We start from the raw sequence: 26654 nt of genomic DNA, 5'->3' as shown, positions 1-26654 counted from the left end.
GCAGGACGTTTGCTTTGCTCACCCAAAGTTTGGGATGGCTGACAGCCCCCTGCAGAGGGCTGGCACATGGCTGACGCACATCTGGGGCCAGAGCTCCAAGAGCGCTCATCACCTGTGCTTGGGATGTGACCGACCTGAGAGCTCAGCTCCTGTTTAGGTACCTACAGAAGCAGCCAGATTTTCCAATGTGCTCAGCATCCAGCGTGCACTGAACATGGGTCACCTGGAGCCGAGGCCTAGTGCTGGCTCTCTGCCCTGGGGTGAGCTTCACACTCCCAGAAGGCAGAGCAGACACCCCGCACCCATTGCTCTAGTTTCAGACTCAAGAGTGTGATTTGAAGTGGAGAGCCCAGGGAAGGAAATTAACAGAGGCATTTGGAAAAAAAGTCAAATTTATTTCTCATCAATACAGATTTGGCAACAAAGTCACAACAATCAGCATTTTCACACCCACTTGGGAAGAAACACACCCAAAAAAACAATAACTTACACAGAATTATGGTTCAGTGACCAGTCCTTCACTGCGGCGACAGGCAGGGCTGTCAGTTCCACAAACCAGTCACTCCAGGGAAAGCAAGAGTGGGAAGGAGGGAACGGCTGTCGACCGGCAAAGCTCTGACAGTGGGCATTTCACAGTGACCTGCACGAGTGTGAAATGCTGTGGCACATCTGGATAAAGCTACAGACATCTGCTTTCCCCCTTTCCCCCACCCCCCCAAGTCACACACGGAACAGTCTCACGTCCCTCCCTACTGGCATACGGGACTGGCCAACTTCACAAACACAAATGGAGACTGCTGTCAAGACCTTACCCTGTGCAAACCTGCTAGCAGGGCAAGAGCATTTCACCTTGCACGCGAGCATGGGAAAGAGACGCTGGCTTGAAGGAGCAGGGGCAGCCCACCTCATAAACAGTGCCAACCATCTTTGAGTTCACAGTGCGTCAGCTGCCAGACAGTGCAATGCTGCCGTGGGGAGAGCGTTCGCTACAAGGTCCCACGTTTGTGAAAAGAGATTGCCTCTAGACAGAGAAAAGGAGACACGCACAACACTCTGCATTGCAAGAGCAAGGAGTGTGTGTGTGTAAAAATACACATATAGACCAGCCTGTTTGTACACAAACCTTGCTTTACAATGGAGTGTATATATTATACAGATGCACTGTACCCCGAGTGCGTGTACACAGTCCTTGCTTTACAATGCAGCATGTAACACACACGCTATATTCTGTACCGTGTAAAGCTTTCCAAAAAAAAAAAAAAAAGGTGACCAGAGATCTGCCCCCGGGTCAAAAGTTTCAATTCCTCTATGCCTAGTTCTAAGTGGACATCACTCCAGAAGCATTTGCCCTCTTTGCAGTCTCTCTTACAGCAGCCATCAAGTCAGGTTAATTTGGTTTGTGTTTCTAGCTAATCAAAATATTGACAGCAATTGAGAGACCCTGAAAATCTCCATCCAGTTTGACTCCTGCAGCGAATGGCTGGTTCCGGTGTGGAGTCCAAAGCCATCTAGGATGGCTGCATGCAAGAGGCAAATGGTCCCTCTGTCTTTGGCAAGAGGAGGGAAATTCACTGATGTGCAGGGTTTCTAGTATTAGGCTGATGCACCACTTATGTTCCGCTTCAGAACAGAGGGTGGTAAGTGGGACATAAGCCCCAGTGGGGCCTAAGCAGTGCTATGGGGTGAATTTACCCTCAGGCCCTCTCGACCTACCAAGAACAGACATGAGACACTGTGTGCAAAGCAGATGCAAAATGATGGGCACAAAGAAAAAGGCCTTGTTCAGAAAGCGTTATGGTGTATGCTCCCCACCTCCAGCACAGATACCGCCTGCTTCCTAGACCTCGGAGCAAGGGCTATTTCTGAGACAAGACTTTTCAGCGGGACAGAGGAGAGGGTGCCCGACATGGGAGGGACGTAGGTAATGCGGGAGCTGAAACGTGGGACACTCGGGAGCGGGGACCGAGGCGGATGGGGCGAGAGGATGAGGCTGGTTTCAAGACGAAGCCAGGTACAAGTAGCAAGAGGTGGAGAGAGCAGCCTCCAAGTTTCCTTCAGTTTTGAACTTCTGTGCGGTGCTAAGAGCAGGAGAGACGCACATTGGGGGGAGGGGGGTCACCCTGTTTAGCTCTCTGCACACACGGCACAGACCCCATGTCCTCCCCACCGAGCAGAGGAAGGGGAGCCAGAGTTGCACACGCCATGGACCATGAGGGCACAGGATATGTGCCAGACAAACTCACCCAGGGGGCATCCAGGTTGCTGCAGCCTGTCCCACTTTGCCCTGGGCAAGACCTGCTTCTATTGGGCACTTCCAAGCCCTGAACTGGAGACACCTGTGGGTGCTCCTGTGGCCTGTTGCTCAGGGGGGCTCAGCAATGCAGGGGATCACGGCCACAAGGGCTCTCTCGCAGGCTCTGACAGCAGGAGCTTCTGGCCCAAACTCTACTGCTAGGGCGGAGAGGATCACAACCCACTGCACGGCCTGACCGGGGCGTCTGCAGGGCTGAGCACTGCGCAAGAGGGTGTGGGCTTCAGGTTACCCTACCAGGACAAGCGCCTGCCAGCCCTTTGAAGCAGGGGCTGTGCAGAACAGCCACACAGACAGGGGCATCCCACCCATGCCCCGATCTCCCTCCATCCACAGCCCAGAGGCGTTCCCTGGAGCAGAGCTCTGGAGAGCAGGAACAGTGGGCACTCGGCCAAGACAACACGTAGTGTGGTGGCCGTGGCAGCAGCATGAGGCTGGATGAATTTGTGCCCTTGGCTCTCCCCACTGGCCCCCGTGCGAGATGGCCAGTGCCCGGCACGACTGCTCCCAGTCTTATGGCAACACACGCGGAGAGGCCACGCTGGGCCATGGGGGCAGGGGGAAGAGAAAAAGAGAGAAACGCACGTTCCTGGTAGCCAGGTAAGCCTGCCGGCAGAGATCTCTTTGGTACGAGGCAAGGCCCTTCCCCTCAGCAGTTCTTTGCTGCCCACTGCACTGGTCACCAGTCTCAGGAGAGTCGTGCACGGCCCAGAGGGGACAGCAGCCGCCAGCGAGGGAGGGAGCTCAGTCTGATTTCGTGACACGCTAAACACTATAAAGGCACATCTGCTTCAAGGCAGCAGCAAGAGTCCTGGTGCGGAGGCTGGCTGACAGGCCCCCACAGGGAGGGCGCAGGATGGCTCCTGCCGGGCAGCGTCCATGGGAACACTGGGCATGGCAGAGGTGGTTCTTCATTACACAGGGAAGGGGATGAGCAGTTTGGCGTTTACTGGCCCCGGGGAGAGAGGGGGGAGGAGCCCCCCGGCCCTTCGCTGCAGGGGCCCAGAGTATTTCCCGACAGATCCCAAACCCCCGTCGGTGAAGTCAGGCTCCCCCGTCCTGCGCAGCGAGGCGCAGCCCTGGCAGGGCATGGGGAGCGCAGCCCTGTCAGGTCATGTAGCGGGTGATGGCTCTCAGAGCGTACAGCAGGGCCGCCTGCATCCGCGCCTCCAGCAGTAGCAGGTTCATGTGCACCTGGAACGGAAGGAGAGGGTGCTCAGGAGGCGAGGTGCGGCGACAATGTAGCCTGCCGCCTCCACTTCCTGCCAGGAGGCAGGAGCACGAGGGATCCGTCAGGGCCTGGGGAGAGCCTGGGACAGCAAATGGATCCCCTCTCCCCGCAGTGTGCGGCTGCACAATGGTCCTGGTTCATTCTGGGCTCTCCCCGCAAAGCCACAGCCACTGGCTCAGGCTGAGCACTGGACTGGGCAGAGGGCTCACTGCTAGGATCTGGGGAGATCTTCCAGCATGGACCCCCCCCCCACCCCACCAGTGCCACAACAGGGAGGGCAGGATGAGCACAGGGGCCTGGACCAGTGCTGGTGCTAGCCCACTGGGGAATATTCCAAGCAGGAATAGTATCAGGGTCTCCCCCTACATTAATAATTAACAGCCCCTCTCCCCCACCCTTGAGCTGCTCGAGGCCCTAAGCAATTGCCTAGGGCGGGCCCTGGCTGGGACCAGCATGGCTGTGACAAGCTGCTCGGCTTTGCCTCAGTCACTCCCCTCGTTATACGAGGAGACCACCTCAGTGCCTAGCCCTGCTCCTGGCGTCAGGGCTGCCCCCACGCCGGGGAGGGGTGGGAAGGGGACGTGACGCACCTTCTCAGAGTGCTTGAAGTGTCTCCAGAAGTGGGTGTACATCCGCTTGGTGGCTTTCTCTGGGTAGCAGGCAACGGTTTTGATGTAGACTTTCAAGCTGCGCTCCAGGAGCTGGTTCACCTCCCCGTAGTCATAGTCATCATATCTAGGAGGGGAGGGGAGAATCTCTTTTACCCTCAGGGGAGACCGGGGCCATAGGGCCTCAGCCCAGCTCCTCCTGCCTTCCTTCCCTCCCCCTCCGGCAGCCCTGGCACCTCCGCTCCCCTCCCCATCACAACGGGTCTCCGTCCCAACCTGCAGGGACAGGGCCTATGAGCAAGGTGACCCCAGGCAGGCCATCCACACACAGCTGTGCCCAGAGTAACTGGACAAAGACCACCAGCTTACTGCAGATGGGCAGGGCTTTGGTCACAGCTGCCCATTGGCTGGATTTGAACCAGACCCCAAAGCTGTTCCCAGGGACCCTCCAATAATACCCGAGCTGGAGACTCTAGACTCCCAACCTGGGGCAACCAAGAAAAGAGGGAGAGGGGAGAAGTGGCTGTGTCTGAGGGCACGAGACCCGGCCACGGCACTGTGGGCTCAGCGGGTCCCCAGTTACCTACCTGATGCCGAAGACACAGTGAATGTAATTCCAGATGGCCCTGCGGAGCATGGTGGTGTCCACCCCACTGTGCATGGCAATGGTGTTGTAGGTCAGGTTATAGACCACCTGGAACTTCTCGTCCAGCAGCTGCCCCATGTCGGGGTACAGGCGGTTAATCAGCGAGTAGCCGTGGTCTTCCCAGGTGTAATCCTGCAAGGAGAAGGATGCTGGGACAGAGGCTCCAAAACCCCTGAGGGGAGCGAAGGGCCTGGCCCAGTACCTCATCCATGGGAGTGGGCGCCTCTCCGTGGACTTGGGGTCAGACCTCCCGAGAAAACAGGAGCCTGAAGCATAGGACACAGCACTCCAGAAAGGGACCGGCTGATGATGGCAACACAGGGCCAGGCCCACAGACGGTTGCCAGCCCCAAGTATGGCCCCACAGCCCTCAACGGGATCAGAGGTGAACTCAGATGGTCCTGGTGCTCCCGCCCCCCTCGGACTTTGCACGCCACACGTCTGGCTGTAGGGAAGAGAGCTCGGCAGCCCTGCCGACCCAGCACAGGCGAGGCCAGGAGGCAGGGGAATCAGAGCATGCCCCGGTCGGCTGCGTCACTGCTTTACTCTGCCCCAGCCCCGAGCACCCAACGCAAGCCACTTTCCTTTTGCTGCCTGCTCAGTGCTCCAGCTCCGCCACCCTTGGGAACACCTCTGCTCTGCACCCACTGTGCCCCACCTGCAGGGAGGGGCCGCAGTAGCAGTGGCCAGGCCTCTGGTTCAGCCACAGGAGAGAGACAGAGGGGCTGGAATGGCCAAGAGCAAGACAAGTGCACGCAGTCACCCAATACACTCGTTCCGCGCCACTCCCCTTCCCGTGGCCACCGGGCGGCTGGATCGGGGAGCCCCAGCGTGCAGCCTGCAGACGGTACCTGAGCTCGGAAGGTGGGTGGGGCCTGCTCTCCTTTCCTAGTGAAATCCTTGTATCCGAACTCAGGATCCTCCACGAAGCACAGGACGCTGGGAGGCAGAGCGTGCTCAGCAATGTCGACTGGATGGAAAACAAAAGCCCACAGAGACGTTAGCGCCTATCGAGGCCCCGTGGCAAAGAGTCGCTCAGGAAGACCCAGAGCCACCTCCCACGTTACTCCTGAGCTTTGCGTCACCGGCACAGACCTCTGCAGAGCAAACCCACTGCCATGATCTGCCCTAATGGGAGGTGCAATTAGCGCACTGTTCACCAATTCCCCGCGAGACAATTACATCTGACAGCAGGAATCCGTGACAGGGCTATTGCTGTGCCCAGCACAGGGAGCAGAGCCAGTGTGGAGGGAGCCGCTGGCAGCCCTGCCAGGGAGGATTCCTTGCCTCCCCCCGACAGCATTTGAGCATCACGCAGCAGCACCGTGGCAGAGAGGCCTTGTCCTTCCTACCCCCGCAAGCTAAGCCAGTGACGGACTATGGCCAATGCAGAAGAGCCACCGAATGCCTTTGGATCTAGCTGGGATGTGTGCCTCTGCCCCTTGCCCGGTGCGTCCTCCCTCCTCACCAGAGGAGGCCACAAGCAAACTCTCCCTCTTCTCCAGCTCGAAGCGGGTTTCCATCTCCTCCTGTGTGACCCCCTCCTCCTCCAGCTGGCACTCCTGAAGCAGCTTCATTCTCTCCATCAGCACTTCCACCTCCTGCATGGCATCTTTGCCCTGGACACGGAGAGAGAGAGCGGGCAGGGTCAGTACCAACAGCGGTTGGGGGAGGGATGCACCCAACTTCATTCCAAGCACAAAACACCCCCTTTATGTAGGTGCAGAGAGGAGCCCTTGGAGGGACCACATGCCTATTATCCAGAGTAATCGGCTGCTGGCAATGGGACATTTCCTGGGGCTTTGTTCATCCTTACGGTGTTATGCCAAGCTGGCACTGTGCCAAACACTACTCAGGTGTGACCCAGGGCCCTGTGCCTCTACCTATCGTGGACTAGATTTTGTGCTACACCCCTAAGGAGGGGCTGCAGAGAAGGTGCAGTTCAAGGGAAGGGGCAAGTCACCTTTAAGCTTCTAGTGTCACTTAGAGAAGCCCCAGGGTTGCTCTAATGTATGGTTTGCCTCCCCATGCTGCCTACGGGTTGCTGAACCACCCCGAATAGCTGCAGTGCAAAAGGTTCCAGCCACTTCTCCTCACAGTGTAAGGGTGAATTGGGAGTGGGGCTTAGTGAGAAGATGGAGAACACGGTGGATGGCAGCCCTCGAATGCTCCTCTCTGGGGCTGTAAGAGAGGCCATAAAGAAGCCACATCAGCAGGGCAGGCACCGCAGCTGGATCAGAGCCAGTTTGGGCTTTAGCCTGCTGCAATCTCAGCAGGAATTGGGGTGCCCCTTCTCTCCTGGGGTTTGGTTGGGGAAGGATTTGCAGGGCTGCAGATGTAACCCCCTCCCTGGTAGTCGTTTGCACCAGGCCCTGGAACTAACGGCTGTGACCAGCACATGGAATGACTGGTAGCTGACTGGCCAAGCTCCTAACCCATCCACCCCATGACGGGACCACCACGCGGCACCAGGAAACACCTCCAGATTTTCCATGTCATAATAGCCTGGGCCAGTCCCCCTGTTTTAGTAGCCAGGAGACAATGAACAGCGTGTTTCCGAATGAAAGAACCCAGAGCAATTCCCAGGACATCAAGCTCCAGGCCAGTGTGCTGAGATCGGGGAGGGGTGGGAGGAGAGAAGACAAGTCTACCATTCAGACACAGCCCCCTTCCCTAACCCCTAGCCTTCTGCAACCCCCATTCCAGCTCTGCCGCAGCTGGGTGGACAGCTCTACCAGACACCAGCTCTGCATGGACAGGAGGGACACTCGAGGGCCTACGACTTACACTGGAGCTACTTGCGCCATCCTCAGAGCCAGGGCTGCTGTCGCAGCTGCGTGGCGAAGGCGGCTGGAAGGGGTTCCCTCCCTCCTGGTCGGTCTCCAGGTTGATGCCACAGCCGAATATGAAGGAGGCAAGCGAATGGTAGTGTGTGAGGAGCACCAGGGCCTGGATGAGCTCTGCCAGGGACCAGCTGTTCTCACCTGTCTTCAGGAGGGCCTGAAACACACATGCACATTCCCCGGTCAGTTCTTCCCCAGAGGGGACGCATGAGGCGAGTATATCCCCCGATAGACCAAGTGCAGGGCAGATAGAGGGGAGCTGGGCACAGACCACTGCAGACCCTCAGCCCCCCTTGTGTCCTCGCCCCCCATGCGTGTGTCAGCACCTCTCCGTCAGCTGGTCGCAGAATCACCAGGGGGAGCAGGAAGGAGAGCGACAGGAAGGGCCTTCAGAAGGGTGGTGCGCCCTCCCCATTCCTGCCCACCCGCCCCATGAGCCGGGAAATGCAGCAGCTCACTCAGCTGAAGGAGAGCCCAGAGCCATAGGCCCCTCTCCCCCACCACTCTGCATCCTTCAGTTCAGGACAGCACATTCCAGGTACGAGCACGACACCAAGCTGCCCTTTCCCCTATTCCCCCTTTTCTGTGGCCCAACAGTGAAAAGCAGCCCCCCCCCCCGGTTGCTTATTGCTGGGCACATACCACAGCTCCCCTCCCTGGGCACTCACCTCTATGTGCTCCTTGGTGATAAGCCAGGGCCGGTGAGCTAGGATCTTGTTGATTTCGTTGAGGTTCCTCAGTTTCTGGGGGGCACAGTGCAGGCCTTGGAGCCAGTCTGGGTTCCCGCCCACCTTCAGGAACTCTGCCATGTGGAAGCCAACCAGGTAGGAACACTGGTGCCTGGCCGCTGCCTGGGGGTGAGGGCAGAGGAGACAGCGACTACGGTAAGGACATTTGAGATGGGAGAGAGCACATCACCTAGCCGGTTCTCCCCTGACCCAGGTCAGCCCAGGGCATTTCCCTCTGCAGAGTCTCCAGGGCCGCATGTCCCCAAGCCTGGGATGGATTGGGGAGACACAGACAGACCTCAGTTGTTCTCCAGCTTCTCAGCTGTCTTTTTAATGAGAGGAAAAGTTGGTCTCTAGCTGCTCTGGTTATAAAGAAAACCTTCCAAACGGGATCCAAGTGTAACTGACCCGGGGGCATCTGCCGAGAGCTGAAAGGACAGCGCAGCGATACGAGCTGCCCCATTCTTTTCATTGGGTGCCAACTCGGATGCCCACAATACTTTGCACACCAACATCGTTAATGATGCGAGTGCTCATGGAAGGGCAGAAAGGGGCAGGCAGATCAGATTAGGAAGATCCCCAACAGCGCTGTCCTGGGCAGGGGCTGCTCCAGGTAGGTGTATCCGTTACTATGGAGAGGCCTTTAGCAATGTGACGGAGCTACGGAATCTGTTTTCCTGAGGGCAGGCTCAGCTTTCAGGGATTTGGGAACAGCACGCGAGTGCTTTGGCCAATGGAGTCTTTACATGGCCAGGGCAGTTCTGATGCTTCCTCTGGTCTCTTTCCCCACCCCAAGGAGACCCTAGCCGGGGCCCAATCCGTCTCCTGCTTAGCAAGTTGCTCCAGATATGCATCCCCAGATTTACCTCTGCTCAGTTCTACCCCTCTGCTCCCAATTCCGCTCCCTAAAGCGCCATGAACTGTTCTCCTACAGGCATTCAGATACTTACCCGTTCCCATCCCTCCCCGCAGCGCCCTGGCCCACAGGACCCGAGTGCCCGTCTCCCACCAGGCACTTACAATGATGGCGATGTAGTGGCGCTTATGGTAAGGCAGGGGCCCATCCAGGTGCAGCAGCAGGTACTGGGTCTTCCAGAAGCTGGCCAGGTACTCTGGGTGCAGCCCCATCACCATGGTGATGTTATCCACTCTGCCCGTGGAGATGAATGCCTCAATGAAGAGCTGCCGCTGGGCCCTCTCCATGCCCTCCTGCAGGATCTGCGGGGAGAAAGACACTGAGAATCCAGCTGCCCCAGGAGGATCCCAGCCCCATTTATCGTGGGACACAATGCGGGTCAGACAGGCAACTGCCCCGACCCAAGTGCTAACAGCACAAGCTTCCCAGCTAACTGTCCAGCCCCGTCCCCAGAGGGCACTGCTTGCATCAGGATCATTTCAACTGATTGCCCCCTAACCCTCCAGCCGCCCCATAGCCGGCAGGGGCAGGAGTTCAGGAGGTCTGGGCTTCAGGGAAAAATGGCTTTGTTTTGGGGCTTTTCAGTAACAAGCATGGAGAACAATGCTCGGCACACAGTAATATCATTTAGTTCTTAGAGCGCTAGGGATTGCATAGGCAGCTCCTTTTACCTACAGGCCTAGAGGCACGTTACAATCGTCAGGCCACAAAGCACCCCAGAAGGTCAGGACCAGTCACCCCCATATTAGACAAGAGGGTAAGCTACGTGCCTACAAGAGGGTAAGCTACGTGCCTCGAGTCCTGCCAAGTCAGCCGTGGCAGTGCTGCGAAGAGACCTATAAAGCCGGGAGGAACTAATACCCTTTTATTGCAAGCTCCCTGGGGCATGGACTCTCTTGGGGTGTTTGTACCGCACCTAGTGTAACGGAGGCTTGGTCCAGGGCTGAGGTTCCTAGGTGCAATATAAACATGGACTAATAATAGCCAAAGGCAGGCAGAGTCCGAGGGCAGAGCCAGGCCCCAGGAAGTGCCGAGCTCAGCCACCCATGCTGTGTGCCCAGGAGCAAGCCTGTTGCCCAGCTCTCCTCCCTGCAGTCCGCGGCGCCTACAGGCAACAAGCAGCGAACGCCCTGCAGAACCAGTCTCATCTTCCTAGGGCCATCAGCACTGGCTGCATTAACAGCGGGACTGCCCCACCTCTCAGGGCTCTCCAGGGCTTTGTGGAGGAACCAATAGAAACCCAGCTCGAAGAAGGGCTCGATCTGTTTCTTGCAGCAGGCCTGGCGCCCTGCCAGCTGATGCAACACATCTGTTTGTTCAACCCACCTTCCGCATGCCGTCTCCTCCCCCGCCACGCCCCCCAGCACACAGCAGGCCGGGTTACAATGGGTTACAACAACAAGAGAGCCCTGATAAGGAGTAGCGGGTGCCCAGCTCCACACCCTGACGTCAGTGGTAGAAGAAACTATCCGTGCAGTCAGCCCGGGAACATAGCGATAGCCAGCCAGGGCTTGACAGACCTGCTGGAAGCTGCAGAGGGGCCAGTGTTGAATCAGGAGGAGGTGGCTACCAGTCCAGAGGGCATCAGAACCGGAGCAGTTCTGGGTCTCATAGCAGGGAGATTAGGAGTTGTTTAATCACCCTCCTTCAGCCCCCACCTCGGGCTAGAAAGGCGGATGATGCAATTGGATGGGCATGAACAGGCTGGGCTGCAATTAGCTCATTGTTTGTGAGCAGCATGGTGAAGGTTGCTGGACAAATAAAGCAACGATGACAGCAGGGTGATATGGAAAGCCCCTCTCTTGCTGCACGGAGCCAAGGGAAGCAAGTGCTCAGCTCTTCCGAAGAGCCTGTGAGCACACCTAGGGAACAGGCAGCACTCTTTAGCTAGAGCAGTAGTTCTCAACCAGGGGTCTGGGGCCCCCAGGGGGTCTCGAGCAGGTTTCAGGGGGGCCTCCAAGCAGGGCCAGCATTAGACTCACTGGGGCCTAGGGCAGAAAGCCGAAGCTCCACCACATGGGGCTGAAGCCAAGGGCCCTGAGCCCCGCAACCTGGGGCTGAAGTTGAAGCCTGAACAATGTCGCTTTGTGGGGGCCGCTGTGGCAGGGGGCCCCCTAACACCGGCCCTGGCTTTTATATGCAGAAAACCAGTTGTTGTGGCACAGGTGGGCTGTGGAGTTTTTATAACATGTTGGGGGAGCCTCAAAGAAAAAGGTTGAAAACCCCGGGCCTAGAGGATATCGACAAGCCCCCCACTCCCCAACTGGGAAGAGAGTGACCTGACTGGAGCAACACCTAGCTGTGCCTGCCATCTGGGGATCAAGGGGGACAGCCCTGTTTCTACACAAGGCACATTGGTGCAGTGAACGCAGGTGGAGGCTGAGAGAGAAATCCGGGTCATAACTCAAACCCCTGCCCAGCCACTAGATGGTCAGAAACATCCAGGGGAAGCAGCACAAAGATCCCCCTTCCTGTCCCCCCCCCCCCCCACATGGGGTTCTTCCCTGGCACAGGAGCCTAGGCAGGTCTCCATCTTTTTGGAGAAGCCCCAAGCAGCCTGCTGAGAGCCAGAGGTCACAGGGGCCCACGCTCTTCTGCTCTTAGCACACAGCCAGACCTCTAGCCCCATGAAGGTGGCAAGCAAGAACCTCTCCCTCCCGGCCTACCCAGGGTTTGCTTTCACAAGGGGCCCTCTCGTGCCATGCACCAGGGCTGTGCTTTGCTGCTTCCCCCTCCCCCCGACTCTCACCATCCCATGTGCTGGAGAGCGACAGGCCGTGGTGGGAGAGGGGGTCAGAAAACGAACTAAGGGGAATCTTATACCACCTCCTCCTCCCCCCAACAGCTCCCAATCCAATCTATTGTACAGCCAGGTATCCCCACCAGCACTGATCCACAAGGACAGACTCCTTCCCAATCCTCTTCCACGCTGCTCAGCTAGTTGGGGTGCCCAGGTGGATCAAACACATACCTCACCACCCCTGTGCACTAAGCAGTCAAACAGTTCACTTCCTCCAGAGCTCTCCCACCCTGGCAAGCAAGGGCTGGAAATCAGACCTCTAGTCTCCCCTGAGGCCCCAGCCCAGAAGAATGGGGAACACATCTGCCCCCAGGAGCCTCGGAGAGAAATCAATTTGCTTTAAGCCCCCATATCTTACCTCTTCCACAGGGATGAAGGAACTCGGGCCTCTTCCCAGCTGCCGGGGGATTTTTATTCTTCTGTCCTAGGAAAGAAAAAAAGGAATCGACTTGAAGTGCTTGCCCAGTGTGGCGCTGAAAGAAACTGGGGACGTCCCAATCCTGCCAGGGTGAGAGCTGCTTGCCTTCCCTCCAGAGGGGGGACAAATCAAAGCTGGTGTCACACCTCCCTCTGAGGTGAAGGCAGTGGGATGGGAAAGGGTGACTCATGCAGTTTCCTGGCTACTTTGGGGACTTGTCTGTTGAGGTATCCGGAGCTGTTCTTTCTGTGCACCCTCCTCCAAACAAGCCTGCAGCAATCCCCCTAGTGGGTTTGCATCAGGCACACCTCCATGTGAGCCAGCCACCCCAGCAGGGGTGCTGCAATTTACCAGCCATACGCCCACATGATGCCTCTGGCCAGGAGGTGGAAGATTGATAGAAACGCTTCAAGAGTTATCCCCTAGCAGGGCTGGTGTAACAGCCACTTGTGCTGCCTGATGAAATAGCCTGACTCTGTTACATAGAAAGCTTTGCTTCAGGGAGCTAGTCTGACATCAGCTTCTATTGCATTTCACCTTTCAGTGAACTAGAGGGGTTCCCCCCCCCACCCGATTTTCAGGATACATAGAAGGGAATCTAAAGGTGGAAGATTATACTGTAGCAGCCAGTTCAGTGCTGAGTTATTGAACCCATGAGTACACAAATGAAAAGAGCAGAATGGCATTACGAGATGCACTTTGCTCACTTGAATCGTCCAGTGATTTTAATTATTTATGCTGTGTTGGGTCTTAGGTTACCTGGAGCACCCTGCAGGGGGTGAGGGGAGGGAAATCAAGGCACCGAGACGTGATAGCATAGATGGCTTTAACGTGGGTTCAAACGCACCCACAGAACTGCTCGTGTCTGGGCTGGCAGCGGATGGCACTGCGACCCGGCATGAGAGGTCAGAACACCACTCAGGTTTGGCACTTGCCATTGATAGTGAAACTTGCCAGGCCCAGATCCCGCCATCAATCTTTGCCGATGAGTGGGGAGAAAACACATACGTTGCTTCTGAATTACGTGGGCCAGGGGCTGAGGGAAGCGGGTCTCGCTCAGTAAGAGCGAGGGTGGTTTAAGTCGTCTGGAGGATCAGGTTAGAAGCAGCTTGCAGGAGGGGGAGCTATCTGTGAAGGGGATCCAGAGGTAACAGGGTTTAGCTTGTAGTCGTTACGGGTTTGGGTGTGAGCTCCAAATGCACACGAATATAGAGTCCTCATCCAAATGTGCTAGGAGCCCTCGACTGCCCAAGTTTCTCACCCTAATGCCCTGAAGGTCACCCTGGGGCCATTTTGGACCAAGAGGAAGCGAACTCCAAAGCCATATGGCCCTCACAGACAACCCCAGGCAGCAGGTAGCTTTGAATGGTTACAGGCATCAGCTGCTGGTAGCTGGGGATGCTTTAGGTAAATTAAGGTATTTAGCACCACAGGGTGCTAATGCTTTTGCAGGGGGAGGAGACGGGGGAGGGTGGGATGCATAGCTGCACTGAGGACCCCAGTGTATTCCAAACAAATGCTTCTCAGTCCCTAAAGCTGCTTTCCAGTAGGGGATTCCTCCAGCTGTACACTTGGTTAATGCTCCGGTGACTGCTGCCGTTGTTGCCTTTGGGGTATGTGTGGGAGGGGTAGGTGTTTGTGAGCAGGATCAGGACGGGCGGTTCAGTGCCTAATGGCTGCATTCCACTGCTTCAGTGGCATTACTGGAGTGACTCGCACTCCACAAGGAGTGACTCGCACTCCAGAAACCATCCCTAAAATGCAACCACTTCTGGGGTGGAGTACAGTACGCCACACAGAGCACAGGGAAGAAAGGGAGAACAAACAAGCCTTGAGCAAGAACTCTTAGGCAAAGCCCTTTAACTTTGGTAAAGATCTTTAAGCATTGATTTCAAACACACAGAAACTCCGGTTTAGCCTCTTCCCACACACAGTAAACTGCACTGAACCCAATGGTTTCTTTTTTTCCTTTGGAGGGCAAAGACCCTGAGATCTGAAACTGTTGTTCAAGGATCTCTAACAAGGGGAACACATCCCATCTACACCTTGGGCAGACAGGGCGACTGTCCCCACCTTGCTGCATAGAGCCATTCCAAAGGCTTGGTGTAGTCGCTCCAGAATTAAGCCACAAACTTCTCCACTTGGTATAAAACTCCACCTTGTTGCAGCCACTTGTGCCACTGAGTTGAACCCACCATGACAGTGGGCCAGCTGCAGTTGGGAGGTGGATTTAAAATTTAAAAGGCAATTTCCTGAAGCTGGAGGAGAGTGAGGGCATTGGGAAAGGGTGAGGGAGAAGCAAAGAACTAGAGATGTCAAGGAGGGGGGCTCATTTAAAGCCTCACTCGTGCACACGCTGACTCACTCTCTGCTCTATGGTACTTTTGTCTATGGTACTCTTTTATAGTTTCACGGGTGAATGGAGTGAAATAGACTTGCTCATTTCTCTTTCACACAAACAGCATCTTCAATTTTCAAAACCTAGGGGGAAATGCATGGCTTGGATCACAACAGCCTAGAGGTACCAGCTGAAATCAGAGCTCCATTGTGCTATGAGCTACAGACCAGGTGAGAGGCAGCCCCTACCCCAAAGTGCTCACAATCTAACAGAGGATGGAGGAAAGGGAGCATTATTATCTGCATGAGATGGGGAGTACTTCACAGATGGGAAACTGATCAGTGAAGAGACTGTCCACAAACTCCTCATTCCCCAAGCCTTACCCAACAGAGAGAAGCATTTTTCTTTAAACCCAAACTTTGACTGCAAGTTCCCTGAGGAGGGAACCATCTTGTACCAGGAGTCTGCATATCACCTAGCATGGAACTGATCCGCTCCATGATACAGTCACCCCCATCTGCGTTCCTACAGCCCCCTGAGGAGATGGGACATGTTGCCTTTGGGGGAGACAGAATGAAAGCGTTCATCAGCTTCCACCTCCAGACACAGGCCGGCTGCTGGTGGACACTGCACAGGACGGGCCCAAGCCAAGCCCTTGCTGAGAGGTACACGCAAAGTGCTTTTGCAGGCTAAGCTTTGCCTTCCCTCACCCCTCGCAGATGCACAAGTAACAGCTAGAGGAACTCTGGACTTCGCTGTGAGCCTGCCCTATGACAACAGCAGGCATAGAGCATCTAGAGGAGGAAGCAGATAGGCCGGTCCAAGAGAGAACTAGCCCACATTGTGACACCTAATGGAACCAGGTTGCTGGCTGTCACCAGACATTCAAGTCAGCCAATCACACCAGGCTGTCATCTCAGCCTACCCGGGTTGCTAAAGTTCACAGTGACATTACCTGCTGCGGGCAGCAATCTTGCCTAGCAGACTCTAGGAATAAAAACAAGGGTATGGGCTGGAGGGGCAAAGGGCCACATCACACAGAGACTTGGGATAGCTAGAAACAGCTTTAAAAGAGACCTACAGATATATAGGGGACAGTGGAAGAGAGGGAAACTGGAGCTGTCCCCCACCCCACACACCTTTTCCCTTTATAATGGACACGCTGGAAGAGAAAAAAATCCTGCTTATTTTTTGCACATTGGAAATTCATCTCTCGTCTGCCCTGAGGTTCTGCAGGGACCAGAGAACTCATGGAGTTCCCCAGCTTTCAGTCCCTTGTGACATGGGAGCAGAGGAAAAGGTTTTATTTAAAATGATTAAACTGTGAGGAGAGGGCGTAGGCATGTGGGAAGCCCCACCACTGGGTAACGCCAGTGCCCAACAAACATTTGGGAAAAAGGCTGCCTGTTAAAGGTTCAGCATCCCTGCCCCTTCTCTAAAGGGGATAGTTCAGAAAACTCCTCTCCTAACACACACAAATGCACCAACCCAGCCCTGCAGCAACCAATCAACCCTGATATTTCTAAGGAAAACTGCACACAGAAAAAAAAAAACATTAGCCACACACCACCCGAGTCAGGCACCTTTAGACAAAGCGAGCAGAACGAAGCAAGGGTGCAAACACACCCTGGGCAATAATCCCCATTACTGCAAATGCCAATCAGCAAGAGTCTCTCCTGACCTCCAAAGAGCAAAGGGTTGCTCTCAAGCACAGCTTGGCCAGTGTTGTGTTTATTTCTAGAGGAAATGCAGGTTCTCATGAAGGGCTTGAACTTGTTTGGGAGGCAGACTGAGTGTCCCAAGAGGGCTCTGCCACAGTCTCACTGGGTGCTCTTGGGCAAGTCACTTCATGGTTCCGTGCCTCAGTTTCCCCATCTGTAAAATGGGGGATAATGACACTGATCTTTGTAAAGCATTTCAAGAACTACTGATGAAAAACACTATTGAAGAGCAAAATATGATTATTTTCCATCCCTTCACATTTATCATTCAACTGTGTATTCCTGTCAATTTAAATGTCTTTCCATGTAGTCACCCAATTTCTGCTGAAGTTCATTACACTCAGTTCCTCCAGCTCACCTGCAAGCTCATTCACCATTCTTCACACCTTTCAGAACTCCTTTAGACTTTTCTTACACCATTTCCTCCAAGGGATGGTCTGATACTGGGGATTTTTGCACTGGTGTAAGCTATAACAGCATAAGCCACCCCAGTATAAGTCACACGAGTCTAGTGCAACCTGGCCAGTTACACCGGTGCAAAAGTCTCAGTGCAAACAAGTCGTTAAGTTATCCCTTATTTCCCTTTGCCCAAATTCAGCAAAGTACATAATCCCATGCAGAACTTTAAACAGGTTAATAGACCAGTTGATTTCCATGGACTGCTCAGGGATTTAAAGTTAAGCACATGCTCAAGTGCTTCACTGAAATCGAGGCCTTAGTTCTGATCTATCCATCTGCAAACAGATCAGCCAGCTATGGTTTATTTTAACAATGTATACGCATGAAGTACTCTACCCATAACTCCTCTCCAATCATCTGATCGCAGGAGGAATCTATTGTATCCATTTCTCAACTATCTACAAACCCCTCAATACCTCTTCTGATCTTTTGTTGATCAATAGCTATATACCCCAGTGATAGGTGCATTAGATATTTCTCATGGACAGATGTCCTCTACAGACTAGTTCTTTAAAAAAACAAACAAAAAAAAAAAACAAACACACACCTGTCCACTTTGGTCATGGAAACCAATCCTGGTAGCAACAAGCAGGTGCAAGGTGGTTGCAGTTAGCATAGTTCTGATCCAACGTGGCCTGTATATGACTGAATAGTTTTGGGAAATTGGAACATAAGAACGGCCATACTGGGTCAGACCAAAGGTCCATCTAGCCCAGTATCCTGTCTTCTGACAGTGGCCAGTGCCAGGTGCCCCAGGGGGAATGAACAGAACAGGGAATCATTGAGCGATCCCTCTCCTGTCACCCATTTCTAGCTTCTGCAAACAGAGGCTAGGGACACCATCCCTGCCCATCCTGGCTAATAGGATTATTCTGGTTGATGATCCTGGGACTTTTTTTTTTATTATTATTATTATTTTAACTGATGCAATGTGCCCACAGGGAAACAGATGCCACTTAGTGATCTCTGCCAATCCTGGTTCTTCTTCAAGAATCCAAGGAGGCCAGGTTTACACCTGCACATTCCGGGGTCTGGGTTGCCAAATGCCCAAAGAGGAGTTTGGCAGGAGCTCATGTTTGCAGCAAACCGATCGTGCCAATCAAATTACAGCACTTCCTTGAGACACAGGAAGTTACATGGTCAGGCTGGCATGTCTCACTCTCCTCGCAGGAAGGAATGCTGGCAGCTTTCTGAATGCCTGGAGCACTACTAGTTGCACATCAGCTGCTGGAGACAGACAAGTTAAGAAGGACAATGGGGGAAGAGGCGGTGATCAGTGTCTATATGGTCCAAAGGACAACAACTGGGCTAATCAGAGGCAACCAAGGGAGTTAGGCCTCTAAATCCCACTGAATTCCATTGGGACTTGGGCACCTGATCCCCAAGGTTCCCATGGAAAATCCCAGCAAAAACAGAAACACACAGCAAGCCCCAGCCCTTCCCAGTATGATCCCCAAAATCAACTCGCTCAGGCAAAAAGGGAAGGGGAAGGAAAAAGAGACACCCCGAGGAAGGATTAATCCCCTCTGTAGTCACCCAAGGGCCCACCAGAGACACTCTGTGCACCCTCTTTTCCCCTGCCAAGGGCCCAGGAGCAATCTGCTCTAGATGTATTCCTCAGCCATAGGTCAAAATCCTTTATATACAGGGAGATCGGCTCCAGGGACCCCATCTCCAAGAAGCATCCCACTAAATACACTTTGGCTCACTCATTGATGACCAACCTGTCCTAGGCAGTTAAGCTGCAAAGGAAAAACTAAGACCCCATCTTTCAAAATCACCTTTATCTTCCCCCCCCCCCCCATCTCCTGCAGCCCAGCCAGCCAGACTACCCAATTTACCCTCTCCTCCACCAGACCCCTCTTTGCAGACCCTAGTTCAGTCCTGATCTCCCCTTCAGCAGCAGTTTCCCTCTGGGCTACCTGTCCCTTCTTCCTTCCCTATTTACAAGGCTGCCTCTGCATCTGGCTGCTTGGTGTTACAAACAAACAAGCAGGTTTCCTGTGATGCAATTCACCCTGCATGTTTCACCCAGGAGGTGTTGACACCCAGTCAGAGGTGCCAGATGGCTCTTCAGAAGGAGAGCAGTCTGATGGCATGAAACAAAACACCTTGAAGGACCAATAGATAATCAGCTGTACTTATTTTAAACTACCCTCCACCAGTGATGTCAGCACAATTCCCCCCCCCCGCTGGCACCCACTCTTTACTAGTCATCTGTAATGCTGCATTGTAGCCATTGTTCAGACATGCTGAACATGGAGATTTGTTAGTTTCACGTGTTTATTAATAATTTGGTGCATTATGATTCCCTTTGACCAGTTAATCCTCACACCACCCTTTACTGCATTACCCGTTCAACAAAAGGGGAAGCTGAGGCATGGAGCAACCGTCCTGATTTGCCTGAGGCCACAAGAACAGCTTATGCCAGGCCTCTTGATTTCCAGAGAGGCCTGTGCTTTAACTACTTGGGAACACAGAGAAGTCCCTTCCTCAACTGAAAGATCTGGCATTGGCTGCTCCTGGAGACAGAACACCCAGGAACAAGAGCTAAAGGTCTGACTGGGGGTGGGAACTCTGGTGCCAAGTGATGAACTGTAGTGTGTCTGCACTGCCAAAGCTTAGTGAGATATTGGCAAAGAGCATGCCGGATAAGGACACCAAAATATTAAGCAAACAGAATTACTGCCTGTGCCAGGAAACCAGTTTATTATCTATGGCTCTGTTTATAGAAAAAAAAAAAAAAAAAAAAAAAAAAAAAAAAAAAAAGGGATCCCAACATCCTGATGGGAATCTGGAGAGGAGGGAGCAGTGATAGGAAAATCAGGGCTAATTACATCCGCGCAGCTGCACTGCCATAGCGCCCCTGGTGAAGACACTATGCTGACAGGAGGGATCTCTCTCGTTGGCATAATAAATCCATCTCCGTGAGAGGTGGTACCTGTGTTGGCTCTCCCATCCAAATCGGTGCTTAGGTGGGTGTAACTTACATCACTCGGGGGGATGGCTTATTCACACCCCTGAGCGATGTAAGTTATACGGAAGTCAGTGGTAGACCTAGCCTCAGACATAGTAATGAATCAGATGGAACATTAAACAATTTCTTACACTTCCTCACGCCTTCACAAAAAGTGTCCTTGCTGTATCCCAGCTCTGGTTATTGCTCTCCACTTCCCTAAAAATTTCCCACCTGCCATTTCAATTGTTTACAGTATTTTTCAGTTGTAGGCCTGAACCACTACCCAAGGTCAGTGTGCACACAGCTGCGTTCCAACCCAGAGGTGACTGCATCTCCAGGGTGGGTGAAGGGAAACCCTACAGATCCTGCGCCCACTATGCCAGCACATTTGGGCAGCCTAGTTCCTGTCCATGAGTTCTCAATGCACTTCTCAAAATGAAAGGTGCTCTAAAAGTGGAGATCATGAAATTCTACACTATTGCATATTAGTTCCAATACAATGATGGTTTCACCGTATTTGAGGAAGCACAGAACTCAGCCCCTCCTACCCTTAACAGTTGAGATGAATGGGCATCTCTTTTGGGTGTAGCAGTACATGGCCAAAGACAGAGAGCTAAGCAGTTCTGATCCTAACCTGCAAAGATCAGAGTTACGCTAACAGATTCATTGTTATATATTCATTATTTAAACATTCCTATACTGTTTTTCCTATCTTGCACCCTAACCACGTGGGATAAATTTTTTGATGTAGGTTCTTCACTGCTGTACAGTGATTTCCAACTGCATTCCCTTTCTAGGACTCTACATTATTACTTCAAAGCTACATTAATTTGGGGACAAAACTCCACAGCTTCTGAGTGGGAGCCCAATTCCCCTATGTCTGGAGTAGAGTTGATAGGTGTGTGTGTGGGGGGTGTGTGCAGGGGAAGAGGAGGGGAAATAGCAAAAATATCCAGGGCAAAGTGTCCCCATTTTTTGTAAAATAGTTTTTTTTTCCTCCACTCCATTTAAATTGTCAACATTCTGAAATTCAAAAGATTTCAGCCTGCAATGTATTTGGTTGAAAGACAGAAAACTTGGCAAAGTTTTTGCTGAAGCTTTGAAATTCCCACAATTTTGAACAGCTCTGATGCTGGTGCACTGGCCTTAAGGCGAGGAAGATGCTAGCCTCTAGAGGAGAAGGGATGTGATGGGCCACCCATGGGACTGGCAGATTCAGAGCTGCGTTAGTATTGTTAAGATAAAGCATCCTCTAGTAATTAAACCACACGCCTGAACATACAGAATCCTGGGTTCCATTCCCACCTCTGTCACCAGCTTGCTTTGCAGTCTTGCGGGAAATCAGGATAGTTGCAGTGCCTCTGATTCCCCCACACACCCGTATCTGTAGAAAAGGGTAATACCTTGCAGGGATGTCTGTGAGAAGAATCAGTGGTTCTCAAACCTTTGTACTGGTAACCCCTTTCACACAGCAAGCCTATGAATGCGACCCGCCCCCCGTATAAATGTAAAAAACACATTTTTTATATTTAAACACTATAATAAATGCTGGAGGCAGAGTGGCATTTGGGGTTGGAGGCTGACCCCCATGTAATACCCTCACGACCCCCAGTTTGAGAACCCCTCTGTAGTGCAGTTGTAGCCTTGGGGGTTCCAGGATATTAGAGAGACCAGCTAGGTGAGATAATATCTTTTATAGGACCAACTTCTATTGGTGAGAGCTTTCAAGCCATACAACTCTTTTTCAGGTCTGGGAAAGGTATTCCAAGTGTCACAGCTAAATGCAAGATGGAACAGATTGTTTAGTGTAAGTAGTTAGCACATATTCTAAGGAACCATTCATGGTAAACACTGGATTTATGGCTTATTACAACAATCTGTAACCCACTCTGTTCTCCTATGACTGCAGAGTTGTTAATGGACCACTCTAAATTGAATGGTCCCTTACAATATGTGAAAATTACTTGCGCTAAACAATCTGTTCCATCTTGCATCTAGCTGTGATACTGGGAGTACAGAGCTCTCCTTCAGGTCTGGGAAAGGTATGAGCTTGAAAGCTTGTCTCTCTCACCAACAGAAGTCGGTCCAGTGAAAGACATTACCTCACCCACCTTGTCTCTCTGGTGTTCCTAAAGCATCCCATCCCCTTTTCCACTAATGTCCCCTCCCTCTTCACTTTTCTTTCCACTTAGCTCATCCCATCCTACCTTAAAAACAAAAACCATGGAGTTAACATACAATTTGCTGCCATGACATTGTTCACTCCTCTTGTGTGTTCTACCTTTTTCCCCACCCTGGGTCTGTCTAGTATATTTACATTGTAAATGCTTCAGGACAAGGACTGTCTGCTACTCTGAACAGCGCCTAGCACAATGGGCACTGCACAATTAACATGATTAATAATAAAGCCTTAGAAGCACCAAATACTAGTATTCACAGCACTTCAGGATCTGACACAGTGATTGCTTCTCTATACCACTCCCAAGTCCCAAACCCATTTGTGGACTAGTGCCAAATTCCAAGCTCCTTCATAAATGAAAATCTATTTTGAATACTCCCTAGCAGAGGTTAGGGAAGAGAAAATTTGTATTCTTGCCCACCCCCATCCAGGTCTACATGAGACCCAAACATTTTCTGCACAATGAAGTTCTGTATACAAGAGGATTCAATTCTGCCATCTTCAGAAACAAGCACAGTGCCTGGAAATAACCAAGGTCTCTCTATGTAACTACTAGACCTTACTAGCAAGACAAGAATGATAGGTTTCAGAGTAGCAGCCATGTTAGTCTGTATTCGTAAAAAGAAAAGGAGGACTTGTGGCACCTTAGAGACTAAAATTTATTTGAGCATAAGAATGATAAAAGCTCATGTGCCAAGACTCACTGGACTGGCACTTGGGAAATGCGGGTATTGTGTCATCTATTCCCTGCTCTGGCACCAACCTGCTGCGCAGCTTTGGTTAAACCTCTGCCCCTTTCTATGTCTTGGTTTCTCCTCCCAGCTTCTGTCATTTTTTTAGGCTATTGGTTACTGCATGCAGAGATTGCCTCAAACTAACTACCGAGTCCCCAAGGTGCCCAGATGGAGCCAAACAGTTAAGAGTGCAAGAAAACCACCAAGTAGAGAAACTGCACAGGGCCCAATAACACTGTTCTATTCTATTTGCCCTTCTTATCTGCATCTGCCTCTTCCCCATGTTTATTTCCCCTGAAACAAAAAGATTATTTTAATTCACTTCTCTCCTCACTGAGAGCGGGTCATCCACGGAAGTTTCTCAGGGCCATCAAACCCAACCCCGCCCCCTCCTCAAGAAAGCTTTTAGTTACTTTATTGTCCTCAGCACCCTGCAAGGAGTAAGCCACATTTTAACTTCTTGGGAGCACCTCTTTGCAGAATTCCAAACAAGTGGTCCCACCGCATTAGCAAAAGAGAGCTAAGTGCATTTGGAGGGCTCTGCATGCACTTGGGCCCCACTGAATATGGGCACTGAAGATGGCAGCTGGGCCTTAAGGTAATACAATTCCCTGCCCAAGAGCCAAGTGGGTAAATATGAAAGGGCCATTTCGAACCCAAGGAAGTTGAGAATCACGATTTAGAATTTAGCCATTTAGAGTCAAAGGAGGTTTCTGTAACCCAGGGGAGCAGACTCATCTCCTTCACATCTCTGAAGGAGGAGAAAAGATGGGGGAAGGGAGGATCCTTTTCTTAAACTGGAGTGAAGGCTGGAGGCTAAAGAAAATCTTAATGAGCTCTGCCAGGCTTTTCAAAGTGACCCAGATGTATTAAAGCCAAAAAATTCAAAACAGTCAAAATAAAATAATAAAAGATGGAACTGGGGTTGGGAAAACTCCTTTGGGAAGGGAAGGTATAGTTAGTCAGTTACTTTTTAATTCTGCTTCTACTTATCTGTCAACTTTAGAAAGGGCTGTTCTCCCAGAAGTTAGTAAGAGTGATTCTTAAAAGTGGTCGCAGTCCCTCTGATCTGCTGCCACATTAGCTAGCCACCCATCCCCACACCCTCCTAACGTGAGATTTCTTGGTTAACCCCTTCGGGGGATGACTGCCCCACCGTTTGGGACATGTCTGTACTTGAGCCCTCTTCGCCAAACAGCAAGTCAAATGGAAACTTTGATTTGCCTCCAAAGAGGCAGAGAGAAGTCGAGAAAGAGAGAGACACACAGACAGACAGACCGCAGCTCACTACACATGCAAGACACTGCAAAGCTGTTTGCCCATGGGATCTGGGATTCGTCACCCCAGGTAGTGCGCCCATATTCGTCACTGGTATGCCAGCCTCATGCCCCTGTTGCACCCCCAGTCCACCGGCTGATGCAACTGGGGTAAAACGTACTATTCCATGTCAAAAATGTTACAGAATCCCTTACGCAATCAGGCTGGATCGGGAGCGCACCCCTCCCCAAATCATTAAGATTGAAAAAGTAAACAGCTCCTAAATTACAGACCAGGGCAGCAGAGGAGGAGGAGGACGCTGGAAAATAAGCAAAGACCCTTCCCGGAAAAAAAAAAAACAAAAAAACCAAAAACAACAACAACAAACGGGGTATTCCCTCTTCCATTACCTCTTTAGTCCTCAAATCACCACACCGCTCGCAGGGCAAATAGCCCTCGATGCCCGTGCAGCCGCAGCAAGCGGAGCCTGCAACAATCATGGTGCTGTTTGGGGTGGCGGCACTCGGGGGGACGGGGGAGTCGTGCTGCGATGTCCGCGCCAGCGCTCGGTCCCGGATCGTGTTATCTGTCCGGAGGGTGAAGGTGCATAGCGGATCGGGCAGCCCCTGGAGGCGTCAGTTTCACAGCAGCTGGTCGGTGTCGCGGGGTTCTACGTCCGAACCGCCGCGGGGTTCTGGAACGTCCGGGCGCATCCGCGTTCTAGAGCGCCCCGGGGCTCAGCAACCCAACCCGCCGCACCGAGCACCGACCCGCGCCTCGGTAGCGGCGCCCGCCGGCGGCTCTCTCATAAAGCTCTAGGCGGGCGCAACGGCCGCCCGCGGCGGCCCTACGGACCCAATCACCCTACAGGAGGAGGAGCCTCCTCCAGAGCCGTGACTCAGCCCCCTAAACTTCTCCGCCAATAGGAAAGGACAGAGCCGCTTGGGATTTTGGGAATGCTAGTTTCAATCGCTGTTTACTACTTTGGTTGCAGCGCCGATCTCCTTGGAAGGGAAGTGGGTGCAAATTTTGCAGGCTGTTAGCGAGGGCTGAACAGGGCAAACTGACTGCAACAAAGACACGCGTCGGATTAGTACCGCCCTCACCACGGGATTTCTGAATTTTCTTTGGAGAAATACACTGAGATAAAACTTGATCCTCCTTGGGGGGAGGGTTGAAGTGGATGAGAGAAGGTTAGAGAGGAACAGGGAAGGAAAAAAAGCCCTTACCATTGAATGTGTTTGTAAAAGGTCCCTCTCGCAAGGTGCATCCATGTTCCTGAGATCAAAATCTAGCCACCTGCCTATGTACGGAGTTTAAAGTGGTTTGAAAAAAGTGTGTGTGGGGGGGATGTCATAATCTGGGAGCAGCAGAGTTGGTAAAACTGCTTTTAGAGTAGCAGCCGTGTTAGTCTGTATTCGCAAAAAGAAAAGGAGTACTTGTGGCACCTTAGAGACTAACAAATTTATTAGAGCATAAGCTTTCGTGAGCTACAGCTCACTTCATCGGATGCATCCGATGAAGTGAGCTGTAGCTCACGAAAGCTTATGCTCTAATAAATTTGTTAGTCTCTAAGGTGCCACAAGTACTCCTTTTCTTTTTGGTAAAACTGCTTGACCTGCATCCCTCAGTGACCTGAATAGATTTTTAAACATATGTTTTGGCCTGATCTATGATCCCTTGTAACGGTCCCTGCACTTTGAGCATCCAGCCCCCACCCCCAAGATTGATTGATCTATCTAAAGATAACACATAAGAATGGCCAGACTGGGTCAGACCAAAGGTTTATCTAGCCCAGTATCCCGTCTTCTCACAGTGGCCAATGACAGGTGCCCATGGGCAGAGCGTGAACTGCTGGCTGGGGGAGGCTAACCCTCAGCTCCACCCCTTCCACCTGAGGCCCCACCCCTTCTCCCCCTCCCTGGAACCCAGAGCCACCCCACGGCAGCCACCTGCACCTGCCCCAGGCTGGCTAGTGCTCGCAGCCCCCCCAGCCCTGGAATGCCAGAAGGGAGAGCGTGCAATGCCACTGCAGCCCCAAGCCCTGGGAAGGCGGGCGGTGTGGCCCCAGCCCCTGGAGTCCAGTGGCACCAACGAAGCGGTGCCCTGGGGGCAAAGTATGGGCAGGGCCACACCTGGCTGTTTGGGGAGGCACAGCCTCCCTTACCCGCCGCCCATGCAGGTACCCCAGAGGGAATGAACAGAACAGGGAATCATCAAGTGATCCATCCCCTGTCGCCCATTCCCAGCTTCTGGCAAAACACAACCTGAATCCACATTTTAAAGGCTAATAAAAGAAACCTGAGCCGTAGCCAAATAAACCTGCCAAACACAGAGACAAAAATCAAAACAAACTGTAAATAAATAAAGGAAATAACTTTAAACAAACATTAAGGGCCCGACTCCTCTCTCCAATGCACGGGTGTAATTCAGCCCCATTCAGGGTCAGTGAATTTGTGGAAGTCACAAACAAGCCAGGTTCCTAGTCTGAAGGCCCGACTGGCCTT

At 52.6% G+C, this 26654-nt stretch overlaps 1 protein-coding gene across 2 annotated transcripts; it reads right to left on the bottom strand.

The window, feature by feature from the left end:
• Positions 1-374: 374 nt before the first annotated feature.
• SESN2 (sestrin 2) lies at positions 375-25436 on the bottom strand. Of its 2 annotated transcripts, none has more exons than XM_043506128.1 (10): positions 25377-25436; positions 12441-12506; positions 9387-9584; positions 8307-8489; positions 7583-7795; positions 6264-6414; positions 5647-5765; positions 4738-4928; positions 4133-4277; positions 375-3505 (listed from the first exon to the last, which is right to left on the bottom strand). In XM_043506128.1, exons 1-10 carry the CDS (start codon positions 25419-25421, stop codon positions 3419-3421), a joined length of 1398 nt encoding a protein of 465 aa, XP_043362063.1. In that variant the 5' UTR covers positions 25422-25436; the 3' UTR covers positions 375-3418. The 2 variants fall into 2 exon arrangements, with proteins under 2 accessions (XP_043362063.1, XP_038233399.1); XM_038377471.2 differs by lacking the exon at positions 25377-25436 and adding an exon at positions 24558-25042.
• Between the last annotated feature and the right edge of the window lie 1218 nt (positions 25437-26654).

Source organism: Dermochelys coriacea, chromosome 19, assembly GCF_009764565.3.
Source record: "Dermochelys coriacea isolate rDerCor1 chromosome 19, rDerCor1.pri.v4, whole genome shotgun sequence".
Taxonomy (NCBI): Eukaryota; Metazoa; Chordata; order Testudines; family Dermochelyidae; genus Dermochelys; species Dermochelys coriacea.
This window is presented reverse-complemented; position numbering and strand designations above follow the sequence as displayed.

Excerpts from the sequence above, each read along its gene's own strand:
- SESN2 (XM_038377471.2), bottom strand. The coding sequence starts at position 24,647 with ATGATTGTTGCAGGCTCCGCTTGCTGCGGCTGCACGGGCATCGAGGGC. Across the intron at positions 7,796-8,306 it reads TCACCAAGGAGCACATAGAG|GCCCTCCTGAAGACAGGTGA; the intron begins GTGAGTGCCCAG and ends TGTGTGTTTCAG. Across the intron at positions 5,766-6,263 it reads TTTGCTTGTGGCCTCCTCTG|TCGACATTGCTGAGCACGCT; the intron begins GTGAGGAGGGAG and ends TTTTCCATCCAG.